At 47.6% G+C, this 20,733-nt stretch overlaps 2 protein-coding genes and 2 pseudogenes across 4 annotated transcripts; all 4 read left to right on the top strand.

Moving 5' to 3' along the window:
* Positions 1–292: 292 nt before the first annotated feature.
* On the top strand, positions 293–1,150 carry LOC311313980 (myeloid-associated differentiation marker homolog; annotated as a pseudogene). The gene has a single exon. The product of its transcript is annotated as a myeloid-associated differentiation marker homolog (transcript).
* Positions 1,151–2,557: 1,407 nt separating this feature from the next.
* LOC311313698 (tripartite motif-containing protein 16-like) lies at positions 2,558–6,164 on the top strand (the record flags this gene model as incomplete). The annotated part of the gene is made up of 6 exons (XM_084443876.1): positions 2,558–3,157; positions 4,186–4,281; positions 4,598–4,831; positions 5,043–5,202; positions 5,492–5,521; positions 5,641–6,164. The coding sequence occupies 6 exons, from the start codon at positions 2,558–2,560 to the stop codon at positions 6,162–6,164; spliced, it is 1,644 nt and encodes a 547-aa protein (XP_084300002.1).
* Positions 6,165–9,485: 3,321 nt separating this feature from the next.
* On the top strand, positions 9,486–20,267 carry LOC311313697 (E3 ubiquitin/ISG15 ligase TRIM25-like; the record flags this gene model as incomplete). The annotated part of the gene is made up of 12 exons (XM_084443875.1): positions 9,486–10,088; positions 10,394–10,489; positions 10,726–10,959; positions 11,211–11,370; positions 11,819–11,955; positions 14,315–14,394; positions 16,689–17,289; positions 18,321–18,416; positions 18,665–18,898; positions 19,134–19,293; positions 19,589–19,618; positions 19,738–20,267. The coding sequence occupies 12 exons, from the start codon at positions 9,486–9,488 to the stop codon at positions 20,265–20,267; spliced, it is 2,961 nt and encodes a 986-aa protein (XP_084300001.1).
* LOC311313984 (myeloid-associated differentiation marker homolog) lies at positions 14,384–15,278 on the top strand (annotated as a pseudogene). Its single transcript has one exon. The product of its transcript is annotated as a myeloid-associated differentiation marker homolog (transcript).
* Positions 20,268–20,733: the final 466 nt, after the last annotated feature.

The raw sequence follows: 20,733 nt of genomic DNA, 5'->3' as shown, positions 1-20,733 counted from the left end.
TGGATGAGGCCCAGCCGGTAGGCCGAAGAAATGGTAAACATACGCATTCACTTTCAATTTGAGTCTCATGTGATTTCCCATAAAACAGAGTCCCTTTCTCTCCTTCATCCCCTCTACAGACCCCTGGTCCAGGACGGCACAAGAAGCACCCGCCCAAAACCCAGACGCCCCTCCGGAACAACCGCACCTACAGGAAGTTGTCCGTGCCGCGGAACTTTGCCGGGACTACAACTCCCAGAGACTACAAATCCCCCCCTTCCCTCCATTGCCCTTGACTGTGAACTGAGCCGCCATGCCGCTGGTACTCCTGCCCCCCTCCCAGCTGCTGTGGGTCCGGGTGGCGGCGCTGGCGTTCGCCTGCGTGTCCTTCAGCCTGGTCGCCCACGGGGCGGGGCTCCCCCAGGAGGGCGTGGCCGACTGGTGCGTCTTCTGCTGGTCCGCCAGCTTCGCCGGCACCGTGCTGGTCCTCCTGACCGAGCAGCTGGGCCTCCAGGCCGCGTCCCCGTCTCCTGGGCCAACCTCCCCGTCACACTGGCCGGCTACGCCGCCGCGCTCTGCCTCTCCGCCTCCGTCGTCTTCCCCGTCTACTTCCTGCAGGGCGGAGGGACGGCGTCGAGCGGGGAGGCGCGAGGCTACCGTGTCGCCGCCGCCGTCTTCTCCTGCCTGGCGGCTGCGGCCTACCTGGTGGGGGTGAGCCTGTCGAGGGCGAAGCCCGGGGAGGAGGCGGGTTACATGGCCACGGCGCCGGGCCTCCTCAAGGTGTGCCAGACGTCCATGGCGTGCCTCATCTTCGTGCTGGTCAGCAAGCCCGTGTCGTACGACGGCCACTCGGCGCTCAAGTGGTGCATGCTGGTCTACTGCGTCTGCTTCATCCTGTTGGCCGCCGTGGTGGTCCTCTGCGTGGGCGAGTGCACCGGCTGCCTCCCGTTCCCCTTCCCCAGCTTCCTGTCCACCTACGGCCTGCTGGGGGCGCTCATGTACCTGACGGCCACCGTCATCTGGCCTGTCTTCCAGTTCCACAAGCGCTACCTGGGCGGCGCCCAGAGACCCCCCCCGGCTTGTGGCCGTGTCGGTGCTCACCGCCCTCAACTTCCTGCTCTATCTGGCCGACCTGGCGTACTCAGCCAGACTGGTGTTTGTTAGGGTGTGATAGAGGAGAGGAGAGGAGAGGAGAGGAGAGGAGAGGAGAGGAGAGGAGAGGAGAGGAGAGGAGAGGAGAGGAGAGGAGAGGAGAGGAGAGGAGAGGAGAGGAGAGGAGAGGAGAGGAGAGGAGAGGAGAGGAGACGGGGGGATGAATGTAATATCAGTGCGTCAAAGGGAGGAGATGTCATGGCGTGAGGAGGGAGGAAGGGTCACACAGGGATTCAGAGATGCCATTCACAGCGCACAAGCACGTTGAGGGAATTGAAGAGCACCATCAGTTCCCAGTATCTTCTGAGGATGGGACGGGTGGTAAACCAGCGTGATGAACAGCAAAACCAGACATGTGAGGTCAAAGTTCAAAGACAGTTGAAATAGACAAAGGTCAAAGACTATTTAAATGCTGGAATAAGGGTTGGCTGTTCCTACTGATTAATAGTCCGTAACCCAAAGTGAAACATTTTCAATAAATGTAGATACATGTGGAATATTTTCTATGGTGTACTTTCTTAATGCTATTGGAATGAACATTAAATATGAAAAACAAATGTGTTGTGTTGTACAATACTGGCATTAAGGCATAACGCAACGCAGTTCTATATCCAGTTAGGCCACTAGGTGGCACTCTAAGTTCAGACTATTGGTTGTTCCACATTGTGAGTAATGATAGAATATAATACAGAAAGTGAAGTGAAAATGTACCGCGAAAATGATGGTGAATAAACCATGCTAGCAGCTCATGTTGTTTTCTGTTTTCCTGCCTACATTACACCGGCCAACCCTACACAATGCTTTTCTAACATGTCGTCTAGAGTTTTATCTGTACAACAGATCAGGTTTGGTGCATTTTCTGAGTGTTCTGCTTCTGATAAATCTGTGCACTTGCTTTCTAAAAGCTCTCTACATCGATCAAACTAGAGTTGATGAGCAGGAATACACACAGGACACAGGGATTCAGTACTTTAGAACATGAACAAGATATTTAATATTGCAACAGTTCATATGTGAAGGGTTAATCCCTTCCAGCAGACACCTGACCTCAGTTGAAATGAACAATCATCACTATGTAGATATTTTTTGTTGGAAATATCAAGCAAAGGACAAAACAATTAGAAATCTCCTATCTTCTTTCTCTCTCTCTCTCTCTCTCTCTCTCTCTCTCTCTCTCTCTCTCTCTCTCTCTCTCTCTTTCTCTCACTCTCACACACACACACACTTTCTCTCTCTCTCTCTCTCTCTCTCTCTAAACCACGCCCCCTTGCAGAACCAGGAAATCCCTTGCTCCTCCCAGTACTCATTCTCTATTCCTAGGAAACGAAAGTGTTCTCTCCGTCTCTCTCGCTCTCTTGCTTTTTCTCTCTCAAACTCTTATCTCTCTGCGTCTGTGAGTGAGTGACTGTGTCCCTGACACAGCAGCATGGCCCAGCAGGGAGTTCTGTTAGACCAGGATCAGTTTTCCTGTTCTATCTGTCTGGACCTCTTAAAGGATCCAGTCACCCTCCACTGTGGTCACAGCTACTGTAGCAGCTGTATCGAGGACTGCTTTAACCAGGATGAACAGAAGAGAGTCTACAGCTGCCCACAGTGCAGAGAGATCTTCACTCCCAGGCCTGCTCTGAGGAGGAACATCATGCTGGCTGAGCTGGTGGAGAAGCTGAAGGAGACAGGAGGAGCCCAGGCCGCCCCCTCTGAGCTGACCAGCCCAGCTGGGTCAGAGCTGGTGACCTGTGACCTCTGCACTGGGCCCAGGAAGCAGAGCGCCCTCATGTCCTGTCTGGTGTGTCTGTTGTCCTACTGTGAGACTCACCTCCAGCCCCACTACCAGATTCCTAGATTGAAGAAGCACAAGCTGGTCAAAGCCACGTGTGGACTGGAGGAGAAGATCTGCACACGTCATGACAAGCTGCTTGAGGTCTTCTGTCGGACAGACCAGCAGTGTATCTGTTATCTGTGTACCATGGATGCACATAAAGGCCATGATACGGTGTCAGCCACAGCCGAGAGGGCAGAGAAACAGGTAAGACCTGACCAGGTCAGAAGGCGCATTGTGTTGCCTCTATGTATGAAGTGCGCTATACAAATAAAGTTTGATTTGATTTGATTTAGGTTAATTGGAATGAACATTGAATCAAGATGACAGAAACAGGGTTGTTTTCCATCCATGTTTTTTGAAGGGGATAAAAGGTCTTCAGTGCATGAGATCTGAATAGGTTACGGCTAAAATGTATTTAAAAAGTAGGAATATATCAACCCAAAATACTGAAATGAGTGATAATTTGACCGAGACAAACACCACTTTTAGTCTTTGATGATTATTATTTTATCATAGTCTGTCACAAGTTAAAAGTCCATTGTGAACTCTTATCTGGCCTACATACAGTACAATAAAGAACTATACAACGTCACCAAGTGCTGACTCATATCAGGAAATGCAGGAGAACTTTTATGTTGCCCCATCAAAGTGACATCAGACCCAAAACTTTTCCCCCTCCTGACATGTTAGAAGGGGGGATATTGTCCTTCTTTCAGTGCCTGCAGGCAGAACTACAGTAGAGAGTAGCTCATTAATTGATCATCACAAGAGAGAGACGTGATCGTGTGCGGCTAAAGATTCCCCAGGCAGAGCTGGTTGATGCTGCTAGGGAAAGGGATGTCTGGGGCCCCCTGCTGGAGCTGCTGCCTCCGCGACCCGACCCTGGATAAGCAGATGAAGATGATGATGATGATGATGATGAAGAGAGAGTCGTCCTGCTCATTTTCTGAGTGACGTCAAATACACCTTTGATACCAAGGATGGATACTTGCTTCTATGACATACCTGTATAAATGACCTATAGTAAATCTTTACCATGTATGTAAACTTCACCTTTAGCATATAGAGCTACAGCGTACATACCTGGAGTGGACAGTCAGGGGTTGAAGTTCATCTCATGTTTACCAGCTGTACCAATGTTGCTGATACTGTAGCTGTGTTATGACAGAGCTCCAGTATTGTTTCTACTGTAACTTTTAATGTTTTGTTGTAATTTGTGTGTTTATCTCCAGAGAAAGCTGGGTCTGAGTCAGCAGAAAGTCCAGCAGAGAGTCCAGGAGAGAGAGAAGGAGCTGAAGGAGGTCCAGCAGGCTTTGGAGTCTCTCCAGGTCAGCATCAGGATGTCAGCTACTCTAGCTATGGTGGAGGGAGATACCAGGCCTCGTGAAACCATCCTGAACTCACCAGCTCTCTTTCAGTTTTCCTCCACAGATCAGGATGGTGTTATGAGGCTAGGAGATACCTGTAGGACAGTTATAACTGTCCCATTCAGGATTATTGGTTTCACTTGAACTCTTTCTTTCTTAATTTCTTTCTTTCTTTCTTTCTTTCTTTCTTTCTTTCTTTCTTTCTTTCTTTCTTTCTTTCTTTCTTTCTTTCTTTCTTTCTTTCTATCTTTCTTTCTTTCTTTCTTTCTTTGTCCAGCGCTCTGGTCAGGCAGCTGAGCAGGACAGTGAGAGGATCTTCACTGAGCTGATCTGCTCCATTGAGAGAAGGCGCTCTGAGGTGAAGGAGCTGATCAGAGCCCAGCAGAGGGCAGCAGTGAGTCAGGCTGAAGGACTGGTGGAGAGACTGGAGAAGGAGATAGCTGAGCTGAGGAGGAGAGACGCGGAGCTGGAGCAGCTCTCACACACAGAAGACCACATCCATTTCCTCCAGGTACAGTAGCTGGACTCTCCTGGTACCTGACATGTGAACATCAACTGGTTTGGTCTATTGATTAGGCAGAATATTCTGTACACTTGGTATGTGTTTCTGTTTATTTCCTATCTCTCTCTTTCTCTCTCTCTCTCTCTCTCTCTCTCTTTCTCTCTCTCTCTCTCTCTCCCTCTCTCTCTCTCTCTCTTTCTCTCTCTCTCTCTCTCTCCAGAGTTACCAGTCTGTTTCCAGTCCCAGTGTATCTTCAGACCTCCCCAGCGTCTCTGTCCCTTCTCTTCAGTTCTTCAGTGATGTGACTAAGTCTGTCTCTGAGCTGAGAGAGAAACTAGAGGACGTGATCAAGGGAGAGTGGTCCAGCATCTCCTTCACAGGTGTGTTGGAAGAGTTTTGAGAAAATTATTCTGTAAAAATATCACTAAAGTACGGAGAGCAAAAGTGATCCTGTCTCGTCCAATAAGAAACAATGTGACCAGAAGAAATATTTGGGGTTCACAATGAAACACATTGAACACATCTCTGTATACTGTCTACTTGCCTTTAAAATTGATGTGTGTGTGTGTGTGTGTGTGTGTGTGTGTGTGTGTGTGTGTGTGTGTGTGTGTGTGTGTGTGTGTGTGTGTATTTCTGAAGTCTCTTTAGTGGGTGTGTTGTCTCCTCCAGAGCCCAGGACCAGAGCACATTTCTTACATTGTGAGTGTGTGAAGTCTCCACCTCTCTCTGTTGAATGATAAATCAACAATACCAGCTTTAAGGGGGACAGATGAACGGTCATGTTATTAACTCTGATCTGGTCTCTGCTCTGTTCCCAGATTCCTGTCCGCTCACTCTGGACCCAAACACAGCAAACAGATCCCTCTCTCTGTCTGGGGAGAACAGGAAGGTGACACGTTCAGAGCAGATCCAGTCATATCCTGACCATCCAGACAGATTCACCCGCTACCCCCAGGTGCTGTGTAGAGAGGCTCTGTCTGGGCGCTGTTACTGGGAGGTGGAATGGAGAGGGGGTGTTTTAATAGCAGTCTCATATAAAGACATCAGCAGAACAGACTCCTCCTCCTCCGGGTTTGGTTTCAATAACAAGTCCTGGTGTTTAAGCTGCTCTAGCGATGGTTACTGGTTCATTCATAATAATGTTGTGACTAAAGTATCAGGCCCTCAGTCCTCCAGAGTAGGAGTGTACCTGGATCACAAGGCAGGTTCTCTGTCCTTCTACAGCGTCTCTGACACAGTCACCCTCCTCCACAAAGTCCAGACCACATTCACCCAGCCACTCTATACTGGGTTTGTGGTTTCTGGTTGTAATCCCTGTGCAGAGATCAGTAAACTGTGGTAGAGGGAGGGGGATCCTTCCAGAGGATGGGGGGAGAGTAGGGGGGAGGAGATGAGGGGGGGGGGGGGGGGGGAGGGGAAGAGGAGAGGAACGTAACGTTGCCTCTGGCTCAGGTTTGGAACCTCATGAAGCAGAGTTCAGACTAGATTCACCCAGCCACTCTATCCTGGGTTTGTATGCCTTCATGCAGTCACGCTTTTCTCAGTCATTTTGTTTTTATAGATTCAGTTGATTACTAATAATTGTTCTTGCATTGTACTTCAAGAGGCCTAATAGAAGGAAATCTTCATTCCATCATTTGTTTATAATTGTTGAACTTTGGTTCTTTAATATTGTAATTTCAACTTGATCATTGTATATAATACTTTTGTCTTAGATTCATTTATAAGCATCTATTATAAAGGATGATATTGTTGATGAACTTTGATACTGTATAAGGGTTTTTTTTCTCTGTATAATTACTGAATCAGGTATTCATGAATATTGGTGTTCATGACTGCTGTTTAAATGATTGGTTAGTTGTTTTCTCTCCTACTGTTACCTAAGTGGCTGTTATATTTCAAACTGAAGTAAAGATTAAATAAAGGCATATGAAACTGAAAGACATCTCATTACTGTATGAAAATGTGTGGAATTTGCTCTTATTACTAAAACTCTTTCCCTCCCTTCCTCCCCGTCACCACCTTACATCCTTTCACCCTTCTCTCCGTCTTTCCATCTCTCTCTCTCTCTCTCTCTTTCCCTCTCTCTCTCCCTCTCTCTCTCTTTCTCTCTCTCTCTCTCTCTCTCTCTCTCTCTCTCTCTGTTTGGCTGTTGTTTTTCCTCTTCCATCTCTGCACCCTATCACTATCATAATTACTATGCGTAAACATGTTGTAATAGATTCTGTTAGGGCTAGTGGAGGAGGACCCAAGAGCAGACATGACAGGCGTATGGGGACAAACCCACGTTGGGGCACGTTTACTGGCGAGGGTCAGGCAGGAACGTGGTAGTCAGACAGGCGAGGGGGTCAGGCAGGAACGTGGTAGTCAGACAGGCGAGGGGGTCAGGCAGAGAGTGGTAGTCAGACAGGCGTGGGGTTCAAGCAGGTTCTTGGTTCTCCAGTCAGGCAAGTTTCAGGCAGGTTCTTGGTTCTCCAGTCAGGCAAGGTTCAGGCAGTGGACGGAAGCTAGTCTTTCACTGAAATAGCTGTGAATTGAAATGACATGAAATAATGTCTGATTAATTAAGATAGGTCTTGTCACCTGGACACATCAGTTTCAATGCTTCCAATGCTAATCCAGCACACTAAGAGCGGGATAGCCAGTTAGCTCATGAGCTCATGGTATAAATGACCTATAGTGAATCTTTACCAGTCTGTTTCCAGTCCCAGTGTATCTTCAGACCTCCCCAGCGTCTCTGTCCCTTCTCTTCAGTTCTTCAGTGATGTGACTAAGGCTGTCTCTGAGCTGAGAGAGAAACTAGAAGACGTGATCAAGGGAGAGTGGTCCAGCATCTTCTTCACAGGTGTGTTGGAGATATCCCCTGATGACAGAACAACCAAAAGGAAGAGAGACCTGGCCCGGAGGAAGCCCGGGGCCCTCGTCTGGAGCCAGGCCCAGGTGGAGGGCCCGCATGCGAGCGACTGGTGGCCGGGCCCAGTCCGAACAAGCAACGTGGAAGCACCATCTCCTCCTTCATCGTCCCGTCGACCCACCACCCGCGGGAGGAATTGTCGGGGTCGGGTGCGCTGCGAGCTAGGTGGCATTGAAGGCGGAGGGCACCGACGGACCGGACCCGGGCGGCAAAGGCTGGCTCTGGGGACATAGAACGTGACCTCGCTGGGGGGGAAGGAGCTGGAGCTTGTGAGGGAGGTGGAGCGATACCAATTACACCTGATGGGGCTAACCTCCACGCACAGCACCGGCGCCGGAACCAAACTCCTGGATAGGGGTCGGACCCTGTTCTTCTCCGGAGTTGTTCACGGTATGAGGCGTAAGGCCAGGAGGTGAACCAATAGAAGCTCTAACCCAGCAGCCAATCATACTGTAGACTCTGGGATGACCACTATCAACAAGGATGCAAATCCAATTTATTTAGGGTCGGCTATAGGGGTCAGGAACATACGGAAGAGCATTAGGGCCAACAACTGAGTTTATTATTTTTTCAAGCTTCTGAGTTTAAAGTCAGAATTTCTGAGAAAAAAGTCAGAAATAACAAATAACCTCTGAGATTGAAGTCAGAATTTCTGATATTAAAGTCAGAATTTCTGAGAAAAAAAAGTCTGAAATAACTTCTGAGATTAAAGTCAGAATTTCTGAGAAAAAAAAGTCAGAAATAACTTCTGAGAAAAAAGTCAGAATTTCTGACTTTAAACTCAGAAGCTTAAAAAAACAACAACCTCTGCTGTTGGCCCTAATGCTCTTCCGTAGGAACATGTTTCACAGCAAGAGACATTTTTTCATGTTTGAGGAAAAAAACGTGTAGCCTAATCTGCGAGCCACAATGGATGAAAACCAAACCATGAGTTTGTATGAAAAACACTGTATGGCAAATGTACTCTCTCAATATTGCCCTTAAGCATGTCATCATGTGCAGTGATATTAGGGTACCGATACATGAGGCGACAAATGTCAAACATATCCTGGTGGTGGTAGCCTAGCCTACATACAGTTGCAGTTTATGTGCCCATGGGAACTTTGCACTAGTTCATTATGTTTGCAAAAAATAATAAAAAAGTTTTTTCACTGTCATTATGGGGTATTGTATGTAGATTGATGAGGGAAAAAATGAATTGAATCAATTTTGGAATAAGGCTGTAACATAACAAAATGTTGAAAAAGTGAAGTGTGAATACTTTCCGGATGCACTGTAATTCTCCAATAAAATTAGAGTCATGAACTTTCTTCATTTGCCTGTCTGTAGAACATGGCAACTTCTCTTGAGCCTCTGACTGAGAATCTAGATGACAGATAATACAGTGCTCTATCTGTCCAGCAGGGGGCTCTACAGGACAATGAACAGCAGTCTAACAGCATGACGTGACAATAAGCTTCTCACTAAATAAAATATGTGAGAGATTCTACTGAGAGATGTTTTGTGAGATATGGTGACATGATGTGACATGAATTAAAAGCTGTACATGGTTGTCATAACCTCTAAGAATTACAACAAGAAAACACACAATCTCTCTTTCTCTCAAAGCACTCTGGCAGAACCAGGAAATGCCTTGCTCCTCCCACTATTCTCTCTCTCTTCTGAGGAAACGAAAGTAGCTTAATCTCTCTCTAGCTCTGCGTGTGTGAGAAAGACTGAGTAACCATGTCGTGTTCCAAACACAGCAGCATGGCCCAGAAGGGAGTTCTGATTGACCAGGAACAGTTTTCCTGTTCTATCTGTCTGGACCTCTTAAAGGATCCAGTCACCCTCCCCTGTGGTCACAGCTACTGTAGCAGCTGTATCGAGGACTGCTTTAACCAGGATGAACAGAATGTGGGAATCTACAGCTGCCCACAGTGCAGAGAGATCTTCACTCCCAGGCCTGCTCTGAGGAGGAACACCATGCTGGCTGAGGTGGTGGAGAAGCTGAAGGAGACAGGAGGAGCCCAGGCCGCCCCCTCTGAGCTGACCAGCCCAGCTGGGTCAGAGCTGGTGACCTGTGACCTCTGCACCGGGACCAGGAAGCAGAGAGCCCTCATGTCCTGTCTGGTGTGTCTGGTGTCCTACTGTGAGACTCACCTCCAGCCCCACTACCAGGTTCCTGGTCTGAAGAAGCACAAGCTGGTCAAAGCCACGTGTGGACTGGAGGAGAGGATCTGCACGCGTCATGACAAGCTGCTGGACGTCTTCTGTCGGACAGACCAGCAGTGTATCTGTTATCTGTGTACCATGGATGCACATAAAGGCCATGATACGGTGTCAGCCACAGCCGAGAGGGCAGAGAAACAGGTAAGACCTGACCAGGTCAGAAAGCGCATTGTGTTGCCTCTGTGTATGAAGTGCGCTATACAAATAAAGTTTGATTTGAATTGATTTAGGTTAATTGGAATGAACATTGAATCAAGATGACAGAAACAGGGTGGTTTTCCATCCATGTTTTTTGAAGGGGATAAAAGGTCTTCAGTGCATGAGATCTGAATAGGTTACGGCTAAAATGTATTTAAAAAGTAGGAATATATCCACCCAAAATACTGAAATGAGTGATAATTGGACAGATGTCAATGTTTTGTTGTAATTTGTGTGTTTATCTCCAGAGCAAGCTGGGTCTGAGTCAGCAGAAAGTCCAGCAGAGAGTCCAGGAGAGAGAGAAGGAGCTGAAGGAGGTCCAGCAGGCTGTGGAGTCTCTCCAGGTCAGCATCAGGATGTCAGCTACTCTAGCTATGGTGGAGGGAGATACCAGGCCTCGTGAGACCATCCTGAACTCACCAGCTCTCTTTCAGTTTTCCTCCACAGATCAGGATGGTGTTATGAGGCTAGGAGATACCTGTAGGACAGTTATAACTGTCACATTCAGGATTATTGGTTTCACTTGAACTCTTTCTTTCTTTCTTTCTATCTTTCTTTCTTTCTTTCTTTCTTTGTCCAGCGCTCTGGTCAGGCAGCTGAGCAGGACAGTGAGAGGATCTTCACTGAGCTGATCTGCTCCATTGAGAGAAGGCGCTCTGAGGTGAAGGAGCTGATCAGAGCCCAGCAGAGGGCAGCAGTGAGTCAGGCTGAAGGACTGGTGGAGAGACTGGAGAAGGAGATAGCTGAGCTGAGGAGGAGAGACGCGGAGCTGGAGCAGCTCTCACACACAGAAGACCACATCCACTTCCTCCAGGTACAGTAGCTGGACTCTCCTGGTACCTGACATGTGAACATCAACTGGTTTGGTCTATTGATTAGGCAGAATATTCTGTACACTTGGTATGTGTTTCTGTTTATTTCCTATCTCTCTCTTTCTCTCTCTCTCTCTCTCTCTCTCTCTCTCTCTCTCTCTCTCTCTCTCTCTCTTTCTCTCTCTCTCTCTCTCTCTCTCTCGCTCTCTTTCTCTCTCTCTCTCTCTCTCTCTCTCTCTCTCTCTCTCTCCAGAGTTACCAGTCTGTTTCCAGTCCCAGTGTATCTTCAGACCTCCCCAGCGTCTCTGTTCCTTCTCTTCAGTTCTTCAGTGATGTGACTAAGGCTGTCTCTGAGCTGAGAGAGAAACTAGAGGACGTGATCAAGGGAGAGTGGTCCAGCATCTCCTTCACAGGTGTGTTGGAGGAGTTTTGAGAAAATTATTCTGTAAAAATATCACTTAAGTACGGAGAGCAACAAGTGATCCTGTCTCGTCCAATAAGAAACAATGTGACCAGAAGAAAGATTTGGGGTTCACAATGAAACACATTGAACACATCTCTGTATACTGTCTACTTGGCTTTAAAATTGATTGTGTGTGTGTGTGTGTGTGTGTGTGTGTGTGTGTGTGTGTGTGTGTGTGTGTGTGTGTGTGTGTGTGTGTGTGTGTGTGTGTGTCTGAAGTCTCTTTAGTGGATGTGTTGTCTCCTCCAGAGCCCAGGACCAGAGCACATTTCTTACATTGTGAGTTTGTGAAGTCTCCACCTCTCTCTGTTGAATGATAAATCAACAATACCAGCTTTAAGGGGGACAGATGAACGGTCATGTTATTAACTCTGATCTGGTCTCTGCTCTGTTCCCAGATTCCTGTCCGCTCACTCTGGACCCAAACACAGCAAACACATCCCTCTCTCTGTCTGGGGAGAACAGGAAGGTGACAGGTTCAGAGCAGATCCAGTCATATCCTGACCATCCAGACAGATTCACCCGCCTCGCCCAGGTGCTGTGTAGAGAGGCTCTGTCTGGGCGCTGTTACTGGGAGGTGGAATGGAGAGGTGGTGTTTTCATAACAGTCTCATATAAAGACATCAGCAGAACAGACTTCTCCTCCTCCGGGTTTGGTTTCAATAACAAGTCCTGGTGTTTAAGGTGCTCTAGCGATGGTTACATGTTCATTCATAATAAGGTTGAGACTGAACTATCAGGCCCTCAGTCCTCCAGAGTAGGAGTGTACCTGGATCACAAGGCAGGTTCTCTGTCCTTCTACAGCGTCTCTGACACAGTGACCCTCCTCCACAAAGTCCAGACCACATTCACCCAGCCACTCTATCCTGGGTTAAGGGTTTGTTGTTATAATGTCTGTGCAGAGATCAGTAAACTGTGGTAGAGGGAAGGGGATCCTTCCAGAGGATGGGGGGAGAGTAGGGGGGAGGAGATGAGGGGGGGGGAGGGGGAGGGGGGGGCAGGGGAAGAGGAGAGGAACGTAACGTTGCCTCTGGCTCAAGTTTGGAACCTCATGAAGCAGAGTTCAGACAATATTCACCCAGCCACTCTATCCTGGGTTTGTATGCCTTCATGCAGTCACGGTTTTCTCAGTCATTTTGTTTTTATAGATTCAGTTGATTACTAATAATTGTTCTTGCATTGTACTTCAGGAGGCCTAATAGAAGGAAATCTTCATGCCATCATTTGTTTATAATTGTTGAACTTTGGTTCTTTAATATTGTAATTTCAACTTGATCATTGTATATAATACTTTTGTCTTAGATTCATTTATAAGCATCTATTATAAAGGATGATATTGTTGATGAACTTTGATACTGTATAGTTTTTTTTTTTCTCTGTATAATGACTGAATCAGGTATTCATGAATGTTGGTGTTCATGACTGCTGTTTAAATGATTGGTTAGTTGTTTCTCCCCTACTGTTACCTAAGTGGCTGTTATATTTCATCCTGAAGTAAAGAGTAAATAAAAGCATATGTAACTGAAAGACATCTCATTACTGTATGAAATTGTGTGGAATTTGCTCTTATTACTAAAACTCTTTCTCTCCCTTCCTCCCCGTCATCACCTTACATCCTTTCATCCTTCTCTCCGTCTTTCCATCTCTCTCTCTCTCTCTTTCCCTCTCTCTCTCTCTCTCTCTCTCTCTCTGTTTGGCTGTTGTTTTTCCTCTTCGATCTCTGCACCCTATCACTATCATAATTACTATGCGTAAACATGTTGTAATAGATTCTGTTAGGGCTAGTGGAGGAGGACCCAAGAGCAGATATGACAGGCGTATGGGGACAAACCCACGTTGGGGCACGTTTACTGGCGAGGGTCAGGCAGGAACGTGGTAGTCAGACAGGCGAGGGGGTCAGGCAGGAACGTGGTAGTCAGACAGACGAGGGGTTCAGGCAGGTTCTTGGTTCTCCAGTCAGGCAAGGTTCAGGCAGGTTCTTGGTTCTCCAGTCAGGCACGGTTCAGGCAGTGGACGGAAGCTAGTCCTTCCACTGAAATAGCTGTGAATTGAAATGACATGAAATAATGTCTGATAAATTAAGATAGGTCTTGTCACCTGGACACATCAGTTCCAATGCTTCCAATGCTAATCCAGCACACTAAGAGCGGGATAGCCAGTTAGCTCATGAGCTCATGGTATAAATGACCTATAGTGAATCTTTACCAGTTAACGTAACAGCAGCAAAACATAAAGACACTAGAGGGCGCCAGAGCCGAAAAAAACAGGAATTCCCCCATTCTGTCTAATAGACTTTCTGTTTCCTTGTTACAGTATGAACCTTAACAGGCCTCACACTGGTGCTGCTCCCTCTTGAGCCTGTACTGTGTTCTTCATATAGGCCTTTGCCACACATTCTACTGCACTGTTCAGTAGTCTGCCCAACTGCTGCATGTTTGAGTTGTCGTTTACTGGATTGCTGGCATCTCAAAAACTATTTCCGCGCAATTGGAGAATAAATTATGGTATCACATTCCCAATGTGAGGTTGTAGTCTGAAGGAAGGAACAAAGGCATGTTGATGTATTTTAGGTGTTTATCTATCTTATATTGACTGCAAGAACTCCATTTGTACTTTCATAGAGTATCATCAAAACCAGTTTAAAAAAACAAAATAAAAGCCTTTAATAAAGCAAACACAAGTGATAAAAGAAAGACCACTGTCCCGATAAAAGAAAGACCACTGGCATGTTTCAAACAACCCTAGTCAGAAGAACTAACGAGGCGTGGAGACTCATGGATGAGGCCCAGCCGGTAGGCCGAAGAAAGTGTAAACATACGCATTCACTTTCAATTTGAGTCTCATGTGATTTCCCATAAAACAGAGTCCCTTTCTCTCCTTCATCCCCTCTACAGACCCCTGGTCCAGGACGGCACAAGAAGCACCCGCCCAAAACCCAGACGCCCCTCCGGAACAACCGCACCTACAGGAAGTCGTCCGTGCCGCGGAACTTTGCCGGGACTACAACTCCCAGAGACTACAAATCCCCCCCTTCCCTCCATTGCCCTTGACTGTGAACTGAGCCGCCATGCCGCTGGTACTCCTGCCCCCCTCCCAGCTGCTGTGGGTCCGGGTGGCGGCGCTGGCGTTCGCCTGCGTGTCCTTCAGCCTGGTCGCCCACGGGGCGGGGCTCCCCCAGGAGGGCGTGGCCGACTGGTGCGTCTTCTGCTGGGCTGCCAGCTTCGCCGGCACCGTGCTGGTCCTCCTGACCGAGCAGCTGGGCCTCCAGGCCCGCGTCCCCGTCTCCTGGGCCAACCTCCCCGTCACACTGGCCGGCTACGCCGCCGCGCTCTGCCTCTCCGCCTCCGTCGTCTTCCCCGTCTACTTCCTGCGGGGCGGCTGCGGCGTACCTGGTGGAGGTGAGCCTGTCGAGGGCGAAGCCCGGGGAGGAGGCGGGTTACATGGCCACGGCGCCGGGCCTCCTCAAGGTGTGCCAGACGTCCATGGCGTGCCTCATCTTCGTGCTGGTCAGCGAGCCCGTGTCGTACGACGGCCACTCGGCGCTCAAGTGGTGCATGCTGGTCTACTGCGTCTGCTTCATCCTGTCGGCCGCCGTGGTGGTCCTCTGCGTGGGCGAGTGCACCAGCTGCCTCCCGTTCCCCTTCCCCAGCTTCCTGTCCACCTACGGCCTGCTGGGGGCGCTCATGTACCTGACGGCCACCGTCATCTGGCACGTCTTCCAGTTCCACAAGCGCTACCTGGGCGGCGGCCAGAGACCCCCCCCGGCTTGTGGCCGTGTCGGTGCTCTCCGCCCTCAACTTCCTGCTCTATCTGTCCGACCTGGCGTACTCAGCCAGACTGGTGTTTGTTAGGGTGTGATACAGGAGAGGAGGAGAGGAGAGGAGAGGAGAGGAGAGGAGAGGAGAGGAGAGGAGAGGAGAGGAGAGGAGAGGAGAGGAGAGGAGAGGAGAGGAGAGGAGAGGAGAGGAGAGGAGAGGAGAGGAGAGGAAGAGGAGACGGGGGGATGAATGTAATATCAGTGCGTCAAAGGGAGGAGATGTCATGGCGTGAGGAGGGAGGAAGGGGTACACAGGGATTCAGAGATGCCATTCACAGCGCACAAGCACGTTGAGGGAATTGAAGAGCACCATCAGTTCCCAGTATCTTCTGAGGATGGGACGGGTGGTAAACCAGCGTGATGAACAGCAAAACCAGACATGTGAAGTCAAAGTTCAAAGAAAGTTGATATAGACAAAGGTCAAAGACTATTTAAATGCTGGAATAAGGGTTGGCTGTTCCTACTGATTAATAGTCCGTAACCCAAAGTGAAACATTTTCAATAAATGTAGATACATGTGGAATATTTTCTATGGTGTACTTTCTTAATGCTATTGGAATGAACATTAAATATGAAAAACAAATGTGTTGTGTTGTACAATACTGGCATTAAGGCATAACGCAACGCAGTTCTATATCCAGTTACGCCACTAGGTGGCACTCTAAGTTCAGACTATTGGTTGTTCCACATTGTGAGTAATGATAGAATATAATACAGAAAGTGAAGTGAAAATGTACCGCGAAAATGATGGTGAATAAACCATGCTAGCAGCTCATGTTGTTTTCTGTTTTCCTGCCTACATTACACCGGCCAACCCTACACAATGCTTTTCTAACATGTCGTCTAGAGTTTTATCTGTACAACAGATCAGGTTTGGTGCATTTTCGGAGTGTTCTGCTTCTGATAAATCTGTGCACTTGCTTTCTAAAAGCTCTACATCGATCAAACTAGAGTTGATGAGCAGGAATACACACAGGACACAGGGATTCAGTACTTTAGAACATGAACAAGATATTTAATATTGCAACAGTTCATATGTGAAGGGTTAATCCCTTCCAGCAGACACCTGACCTCAGTTGAAATGAACAATCATCACTATGTAGATATTTTTTGTTGGAAATATCAAGCAAAGGACAAAACAATTAGAAATCTCCTTTCTTCTTCTCTCTCTCTCTCTCTCTCTCTCTCTCTCTCTCTCTCTCTCTCTCTCTCTCTTTCTCTCACTCTCACACACACACACACACACACTTTCTCTCTCTCTCTCTCTCTCTCTCTAAACCACGCCCCCTTGCAGAACCAGGAAATCCCTTGCTCCTCCCAGTAGCCTACTCACTCTCTATTCTTAGGAAACGAAAGTGTTCTCTCCGTCTCTCTCGCTCTCTTGCTTTTTCTCTCTCAAACTCTTATCTCTCTGCGTCTGTGAGTGAGTGACTGTGTCCCTGACACACCAGCATGGCTCAGCAGGGAGTTCTGATTGACCAGGAACAGTTTTCCTGTTCTATCTGTCTGGACCTCTTAAAGGATCCAGTCACCCTCCACTGTGGTCACAGCTACTGTAGCAGCTGTATCGAGGACTGCTTTAACCAGGATGAGCAGAAGAGAGTCTACAGCTGCCCACAGTGCAGAGAGATCTTCACTCCCAGGCCTGCTCTGAGGAGGAACACCATGCTGGCTGAGCTGGTGGAGAAGCTGAAGGAGACAGGAGGAGCCCAGGCCGCTCCCCCTGAGCTGACCAGCCCAGCTGGGTCAGAGCTGGTGACCTGTGACCTCTGCACTGGGCCCAGGAAGCAGAGCGCCCTCATGTCCTGTCTGGTGTGTCTGTTGTCCTACTGTGAGACTCACCTCCAGCCCCACTACCAGGTTCCCAGATTGAAGAAGCACAAGCTGGTCAAAGCCACGTGTGGACTGGAGGAGAAGATCTGCACGCGTCATGACAAGCTGCTGGAGGTCTTCTGTCGGACAGACCAGCAGTGTATCTGTTATCTGTGTACCATGGATGCACATAAAGGCCATGATACGGTGTCAGCCACAGCCGAGAGGGCAGAGAAACAGGTAAGACCTGACCAGGTCAGAAAGCGCATTGTGTTGCCTCTATGTATGAAGTGCGCTATACAAATAAAGTTTGATTTGATTTGATTTAGGTTAATTGGAATGAACATTGAATCAAGATGACAGAAACAGGGTTGTTTTCCATCCATGTTTTTTGAAGGGGATAAAAGGTCTTCAGTGCATGAGATCTGAATAGGTTACGGCTAAAATGTATTTAAAAAGTAGGAATATATCAACCCAAAATACTGAAATGAGTGATAATTTGACCGAGACAAACACCACTTTTAGTCTTTGATGATTATTATTGTATCATAGTCTGTCACAAGTTAAAAGTCCATTGTGAACTCTTATCTGGCCTACATACAGTACAATAAAGAACTATACAACGTCACCAAGTGCTGACTCATATCAGGAAATGCAGGAGAACTTTTATGTTGCCCCATCAAAGTGACATCAGACCCAAAACTTTTCCCCCTCCTGACATGTTAGAAGGGGGGATATTGTCCTTCTTTCAGTGCCTGCAGGCAGAACTACAGTAGAGAGTAGCTCATTAATTGATCATCACAAGAGAGAGTCGTGATCGTGTGCGGCTAAAGATTCCCCAGGCAGAGCTGGTTGATGCTGCTAGGGAAAGGGATGTCTGGGGCCCCCTGCTGGAGCTGCTGCCTCCGCGACCCGACCCTGGATAAGCAGATGAAGATGATGATGATGATGATGATGATGAAGAGAGAGTCGTCCTGCTCATTTTCTGAGTGACGTCAAATACACCTTTGATACCAAGGATGGATACTTGCTTCTATGACATACCTGTATAAATGACCTATAGTAAATCTTTACCATGTATGTAAACTTCACCTTTAGCATATAGAGCTACAGCGTACATACCTGGAGTGGACAGTCAGGGGTTGAAGTTCATCTCATGTTTACCAGCAGTACCAATGTTGCTGATACTGTAGCTGTGTTATGACAGAGATCCAGTACTGTTTCTACTGTAACTTTTAATGTTTTCTTGTAATTTGTGTGTTTATCTCCAGAGAAAGCTGGGTCTGAGTCAGCAGAAAGTCCAGCAGAGAGTCCAGGAGAGAGAGAAGGAGCTGAAGGAGGTCCAGCAGGCTGTGGAGTCTCTCCAGGTCAGCATCAGGATGTCAGCTACTCTAGCTATGGTGGAGGGAGATACCTGGCCTCGTGAGACCATCCTGAACTCACCAGCTCTCTTTCAGTTTTCCTCCACAGATCAGGATGGTGTTATGAGGCTAGGAGATACCTGTAGGACAGTTATAACTGTCACATTCAGGATTATTGGTTTCACTTGAACTCTTTCTTTCTTTCTTTCTTTCTTTCTTTCTTTCTTTCTTTCTTTCTTTCTTTCTTTGTCCAGCGCTCTGGTCAGGCAGCTGAGCAGGACAGTGAGAGGATCTTCACTGAGCTGATCTGCTCCATTGAGAGAAGGCGCTCTGAGGTGAAGGAGCTGATCAGAGCCCAGCAGAGGGCAGCAGTGAGTGAGGCTGAAGGACTGGTGGAGAGACTGGAGCAGGAGATAGCTGAGCTGAGGAGGAGAGACGCGGAGCTGGAGCAGCTCTCACACACAGAAGACCACATCCACTTCCTCCAGGTACAGTAGCTGGACTCTCCTGGTACCTGACATGTGAACATCACCTTGTTTGGTCTATTGATTAGGCAGAATATTCTGTACACTTGGTATGTGTTTCTGTTTATTTCCTATCTCTCTCTTTCTCTCTCTCTCTCTCTCTCTCTCGCTCTCTTTCTCTCTCTCTCTCTTTCTCTCTCTCTCTCTCTCTCTCTCTCTCTCTCTCTCTCTCTCTCTCTCTCTCTCTCTCTCTCTCCAGAGTTACCAGTCTGTTTCCAGTCCCAGTGTATCTTCAGACCTCCCCAGCGTCTCTGTCCCTTCTCTTCAGTTCTTCAGTGATGTGACTAAGGCTGTCTCTGAGCTGAGAGAGAAACTAGAGGACGTGATCAAGGGAGAGTGGTCCAGCATCTCCTTCACAGGTGTGTTGGAGGAGTTTTGCGAAAATTATTCTGTAAAAATATCACTAAAGTACAGAGAGCAACAAGTGATCCTGTCTCGTCCAATAAGAAACAATGTGACCAGAAGAAATATTTGGGGTTCACAATGAAACACATTGAACACATCTCTGTATACTGTCTACTTGGCTTTAAAATTGATTGTGTGTGTGTGTGTGTGTGTGTGTGTGTGTGTGTGTGTGTGTGTGTGTGTGTGTGTGTGTGTGTGTGTGTGTGTGTGTGTCTGAAGTCTCTTTAGTGGATGTGTTGTCTCCTCCAGAGCCCAGGACCAGAGCACATTTCTTACATTGTGAGTGTGTAAAGTCTCCACCTCTCTCTGTTGAATGATAAATCAACAATACCAGCTTTAAGGGGGACAGATGAACGGTCATGTTATTAACTCTGATCTGGTCTCTGCTCTGTTCCCAGATTCCTGTCCGCTCACTCTGGACCCAAACACAGCAAACAGATACCTCTCTCTGTCTGGGGAGAACAGGAAGGTGACACGTTCAGAGCAGATCCAGTCATATCCTGACCATCCAGACAGATTCACCTACTACTCCCAGGTGCTGTGTAGAGAGGCTCTGTCTGGGCGCTGTTACTGGGAGGTGGAATGGAGAGGTGGTGTTTTCATAGCAGTCTCATATAAAGACATCAGCAGAGCAGACTCCTCCTCCTCCTCCTCCTGGTTTGGTTCCTATAACAAGTCCTGGTGTTTAAGGTGCTCTAGCGATGGTTACAGGTTCATTCATAATAATGTTGAGACTAAAGTATCAGGCCCTCAGTCCTCCAGAGTAGGAGTGTACCTGGATCACAAGGCAGGTTCTCTGTCCTTCTACAGCGTCTCTGACACAGTCACCCTCCTCCACAAAGTCCAGACCACATTCACCCAGCCACTCTATCCTGGTATTACGCTTTGTAATAATAATAGCTGTGCAGAGATCAGTAAACTGTGGTAGAGGGAGGGGGATCCTTCCAGAGGATGGGGGGAGAGTAGGGGGGAGGAGATGAGGGGGGGGGGGCAGAGGAAGAGGAGAGGAACGTAACGTTGCCTCTGGCTCAAGTTTGCAACCTCATGAAGCAGAGTTCAGACAAGATTCACCCAGCCACTCTATCCTGGGTTTGTATGCCTTCATGCAGTCATGCTTTTCTCAGTCATTTTGTTTTTATAGATTCAGCTGATTACTAATAATTGTTCTTGCATTGTACTTCAGGAGGCCTAATAGAAGGAAATCTTCATGCCATAATTTGTTTAAAATTGTTGAACTTTGGTTCTTTAATATTGTAATTTCAACTTGATCATTGTATATAATACTTTTGTCTTAGATTCATTTATAAGCATCTATTATAAAGGATGATATTGTTGATGAACTTTGATACTGTATAAGGTTTTTTTTTCTCTGTATAATTACTGAATCAGGTATT

This window comes from Borostomias antarcticus (assembly GCF_949987555.1).
Source record: "Borostomias antarcticus genome assembly, chromosome: 10".
NCBI lineage: Eukaryota > Metazoa > Chordata > Actinopteri > Stomiiformes > Stomiidae > Borostomias > Borostomias antarcticus.
The sequence above is the reverse complement of the archived record's forward strand: the minus strand, read 5'-3'. Positions and strand labels throughout refer to the sequence as shown.